Source organism: Tigriopus californicus, chromosome 5 (assembly GCF_007210705.1).
Source record: "Tigriopus californicus strain San Diego chromosome 5, Tcal_SD_v2.1, whole genome shotgun sequence".
Lineage (NCBI taxonomy): Eukaryota > Metazoa > Arthropoda > Copepoda > Harpacticoida > Harpacticidae > Tigriopus > Tigriopus californicus.
Window position 1 is genome coordinate 576,837 of NC_081444.1, and position 5,585 is coordinate 582,421.

General features: G+C 39.9%; 1 protein-coding gene across 1 annotated transcript; it reads left to right on the top strand.

Moving 5' to 3' along the window:
• The first annotated feature begins 1,743 nt into the window (after positions 1-1,743).
• On the top strand, positions 1,744-2,913 carry LOC131880192 (trimeric intracellular cation channel type 1B.1-like). The gene is made up of 2 exons (XM_059226741.1): positions 1,744-2,074; positions 2,161-2,913. Exons 1-2 carry the CDS (start codon positions 1,759-1,761, stop codon positions 2,712-2,714), a joined length of 870 nt encoding a protein of 289 aa, XP_059082724.1. The 5' UTR covers positions 1,744-1,758; the 3' UTR covers positions 2,715-2,913.
• The last annotated feature ends 2,672 nt before the right edge of the window (positions 2,914-5,585 follow it).

A 5,585-nucleotide genomic window follows, 5' to 3' on the forward strand; every position in this document is an offset into this window, starting at 1 on the left:
TCCCAAAGGCTATTAGCTATGGCTTTGACCTGGAAAGTCATTTTGCATACCAAGCCTAGACATTAAACGGGGTTTAAAACGAGAGACCCGAAATAACTAAGTATTCTGGTGAAAATATAATCTCAAACATGAAGCCGATGACTGACCTTGGTTGATATGTAAGGCGGCTACTATTCTTTAGTTTATTCAAAGCTGTTTAAATGAATCATTTGCAAAAGAGGTAATGTTGAAGACGTGTAAATTCATGAGGGGAACTCAATTTCGGGATACACTGTGCAACAGACAATGTTATAGATTTTGTTGTTTCTTAAGGACTTTGTTGAAACTGATTAGAAATAGCTTCTTTGAGGCTTCATTGATTTTGTGAGAATTTCCACAACTGCTCAACTAAGTGTTCTTTGGATTGTTGCAAAATAAATTTTCGAAATTTTGCTTTTTGAGGGTTTTAGATATGATTGTATAACATTTTGAACTAACTTGAAATTAGGTAAGAAAAAGAAAAATATTCTTACATTTTTGTGATATGGAAAATAGTTATGAAATCCTTTGGAAAATGAATTCAGATATTATCGGGGCATTTTGGAGCCAAAACGATGAAATTTGAATCACTAAATCCCATGTAACTAAGTAGCGGTATAATAGATGATATCATAAATTCATTATCAATTGCTAACTAAGTGGGCTCCCAATATTCATTGAATGAGTTTTTGAAAATCGTACTTTTTATGATGTTTTCAGGTATGTAAGGTTTTATGTAGGTTAGAATTCCCGCAACCTCCCGTGATTATTTACGAGATCCCACTTCTCGCAACATTTCTTGTTACTTTCTCCCCGACAGGAGAACGCTGATTTTTCACAACTGCAAAGAGTCTATTTGATGCTGCAAAAGCAAATTTCGTTAGTGAAGTATAAAAAGGGCCACACATATTTGAATAAAGATTCGCCATCTTTTTCAACATGTATACATTTTTTTTATATTTTTCCACATTTCAGAGTTAAACATTCTAAGCTAATGTCAAGCAAAGTTGCCAGCTGGGCCATTTTGTAAATTATTTCAATATTTACATGAATAAAGCAAAACCAATTCAAAAGTATCTACCGCTATTGGAGGCCAGTGATGGGCATTATTGATTCAAAAGTAATTTGTCAATTGTCCAATAATTACTTTAAAGTTGTTTTCTTACTCCTTCATTCATGACTTTTTCCAAAGTGTATGCTCCTCTTTGAACACACAGCTGAAGTATCTGTCCGCGGGTACATCGATAGCCAACTTAGCTAGCTATTAGGCATAGAATGCTGAATCCTCTCCTGAATGGAAGTCAAACACCCTCACAAGCACAAGAACTGCTCAGCACCAGTGACACTCATATCTATTGTTTATGTACGAGCACAAAAGTTGCAGAGGTCAAGTGGTTTAAGGCCCTGTTTTGGGCACTATTTCGGAAGAATATTGGTCCCCTCTCGCTGCTTTCAAGGCGAGTTCTTAATACTCTAATACTGTAATCATCGAAACTCAAATACCTCTTCATTGCATACTGATGTAATTTTAAATGGTAAGTTGCGTGAGAGCCAGAGAGTTTGAAAGCCCAATCATTGCGTGGTTTTCAAGCCAAGATCCAAACAATGGCCAAGCAAATGACACACAAATTAAGGTTGTATTTGAAAATAAGCAGACCTTTTTTTCTAAAATGTAATAGACTCATTTGGGATCTTGAATGAAAAGATGTTCTTCAATCCAAGAAATGTCTAGATCTCAACATGACGGCCCAAATGATAAGTCTTATCTCTAGCTTAGGGTTGACAATAAGTAATCCTTATGTCTTTATCAGTACGGTATTGGCCATGGACGGATTAAAATCACTAGATCTCACTCCTTACGGAATGGACGCGGCTACATTGCAAGGGTTGCCCAAAAGGTTCTACCCATATTTTGACTTGGTCCACATCGTTCTATGCGTCCTATCCGTGCGTAAAGAAGCCGGTCGGGCCCATGGACAAAAGCATCCCTTTGCCACTTGGGCAGCTTGCATGTTGGCATGTTTTGCCGGTAGCATTCTAGCTAACCCGTTGCTAGGTAAGATTTTTACACCCTTGATGAGACAGACCCCTAGGCGTTTGGTCTTGGACTGCCATGTATATAGATATGTGTTCGGGTTGCAGGGAAACCTATCTTGGATGCCTTTAAGGACGAGTACTTATTGGCTTGTGCTAGCGGAGCTTATGCTCTCATGTTTTTCTGCCCTGGAGATTTTTTCTACCGGCTTGTGACGGCTCAACCGGTGTATATTGTTCTCTGTGCCGTTAAAGAGGTCTACAGGGCTAAGAAGGTCTACGCCGGAATGTTGGAAGGCTCCAAGTATTATCCGGATTCCAAGGTGTTTATCCCTTTCCTCATCGGCGTACTGAAAGGCAATGGATCTGCATTTATGGCTCCACTATATCGGAAGTTGTTGAGCACCGCCAAGTCCGGATTGATGTCCGAACTTTTCAAGCCCTCCATCACCACCAAGGAATGCATGCTCGGAGCAGGATTGATGATTTTCTTTGGTCCTTCCAACGATATCATGTACGCCGCCATGGTGGGTCTTTACTTATCGGTGAAGCTATCCGGAATCTTGGGTCATCCTGTCGATCCATTTTCATTGTTTGACGGCATATGGGATGCCGTTATTGGAGACGGTGGCACCGACGGGAATGATAAAAAGACCAATTAGCTCAAGGGCCATTGAAGCGGGAAAATTGATTCCAAATTCCGAGACTCGTCCTTGATTTGTGGCATCTTTGGAAGAAGCATAATTTCTTGGCCCGGCGGCGAGCGATGCTAGATGATTACCTCAAATACCTCCTTCACAGATTGTTACCTCGCGATTAAAAGTAAAACTAAGTAATATATCAATGATGTGTCCCTTCAAACATGCAGAGGATAGCAGAATTGAAGTCTTTTAAATTGTGCTTTATGTAGTAGTGTAGTGTTTTGGACGTTTATTTAGTGGCACTCTGAACAACAGAAATGTCCCTTAAAACTGATTGGGCATAAAAGATCCTAGGGATTAAATTGATGCTAGAAAAGAAGGAATTATAGATATTGAACATTGGTTGAAACGGACAATATTTTCTGTCACGATGAGATTAGAAAGTGGCATTGAAAATCATAGTAGTTGTACAAATACGTTCCTAGATGACCGGGTTCGTGGGTCGAATCATCAGTTTCCTTTGATTTTACATATTTATAGCATAGGCTCATGCATTCTATGGGTACAATCTCTTTGAATTGGTAAAGCATCACAATTTCATGATCAGTCCATTTATGTTGGAAACACCAGCGTTATAAAATCAAAAACATTGACTCAGGGCAATACATCAGTTTTAATTGGTGACCGGACAACTCGATCCAGGATAACCCGACCCAGCGGACAACTCGGCTCAGTACAATAACATGACATGTCGACCACAAAAACATGATTATGGAACAAAACTAAAGCTTGATGAGTCAACATTCAGCCCCGCATGCTAAGATAGTAGCATCAGTAAGGCATGAAATAAAGAATCAAGTTTGATTGAAATAATATTAAATTTCATTTTCACACCTTGATTGAAGTAATCATAAGTTGCTTTTAAAGATCAAATGATGAATTGTGTAAATCCTTTAAAATTTTGACGTATTTAACACCACTTTTTCAATTTTGTTCCATAAGTATGAACTATTTGTAAGCCAACACATTGGGCTTTATTTCTGTACTGGGTTCAGTTGTCTGTTGGGTCGAGTTGTCCTGGAACCCTTTTTTAGATTCAACTTGTTGACACTTTGCAGTATTTACACATTGGTTAAAAAGTCTAATTAAGTTTTGAGGGAAATGCCTAAACGTATCTTGAAATTTTTCTATATCACTTCTTGGCTATTTCCATCCAAACATAATAAGGAATTTTGACCTCGTCAAAGGCGAAATCGTCAAATGTAAAACGACGTCAAATCTTCTTGACAAATAAAGCATTTAAAGCAGAACTTAACTTAAAGTACGCAGAATATCCTAATAATTACAATAACGTTAGAAAACCCCCAAAAAGTAGGAAGAAAGTCAAGATTTGACCTCCTGACCAATTTAAATATGAGATCTCAAATGGAGGAGTACACTAATGAATGCAAATACAAAATTGTGAATATAAAGCTCGCTATCTTTGGTATTTATATTGGTATTTCTTGAATTTAGGATCATAAAACCTTTTGGGCATTTTTTCGTATCGTAAGTGACTCAATTCATACTCGTTATTTGTGGATGTTGCTCCTAAGGCATTTTAAAAATTAATTCATCTACACACTTCCATTTTTACGGCAACTGTATAACAACAATTAATTCACTCTACGCTCCGACCCGGAAGCTCTAACACACACCTTCTACGGCTCTGCACTTGACCATCTCTTCATCTCAGAAACATTTTGTCTCCGGCCAGGTTTGTCCATTCAATGGCCATTTCTGATCAGTGATCAGTTTACGATTTCAGTCACCTTCAACAGGCCCAGAAATTTCCATTATCCGGGCGTGACGCGAAATGGAAGGTGCATGGTCCACTTTGGGAGGACCGTAGCTCAAAAGCTACTACGGGCTCAATAAAAAATCTATAAATTGGTCAAAGTTAAGTAAGTATCGCAAGTGGTCCAAGGTAAATTCAGTGACCCCTTGGTTTAGCCCATATCACCGAAAGCTCTAGGGTCAAATATTCCAAAAAGTACCCAGAACTGGCCAAGGGACATTCCAGAAAACCATCGGACCACCGCCCTGGAGAAGCCCCTTCTTGAAGATGATGTCCACCCTATTAGCTGCCAGCTTCTCCGAATTGGCCTTGGATAGGAATCTGCATCCATAGTTCCAATTCGACCTCTCTACCACCGCAGCAGCTACTCCCATTAATAAAATTGTGCAATTAAACATCAGCAATAAGAGGAAAGTACACGGATGCTTTGAGGATTCCTCAAGTATTCGACAGGGTGGGCTGAACGCGGTTATTCCTCAAGCTCCAACTGTGGGGAGTTCCGCGTTCAATCTGCGCCCTGCTGGCCAACATCCACGTGGGACTCGAATGCTCCATTCGTTCTGGTGAGGACCTATCCCCCTGCTTCTTCACTTCCATTGGCCTTCCGCAGGGGGATCCCCTATCGCCAATCCTTTTCAATCTATATGTATTCGACCTGCCTGAAGCTGTTATTGGAATTCAACACGATGGGGCTTTTCACAAGGGTTTTATTTTCGGGTAGGATAGACAACGTTGGACTTAATCGTCTGATGCTTATCTCTCGAATAATCTCGAACCAAGTTTTAACAAGCGTGGTTTCACGCACGCACACACACACACACAAAAAGGGCGGGAACGGACGGAACAAATAGGTTGAGTCTCCACTCAGCGTGATATTAGAGGAGGATCGAGGACACACATTCCAACAGCTGTCACATACCAAGACTTTACCGTCAACCATTTTCTGGACAATACCTACAATACGCAGACGACCTGGTTTTCTGGTTGATTCAGACGTCAATGCGCTCCACAGTTATTGCCCAGTGAACGGCCTTCAAGTTAAAAATTACCAAGAC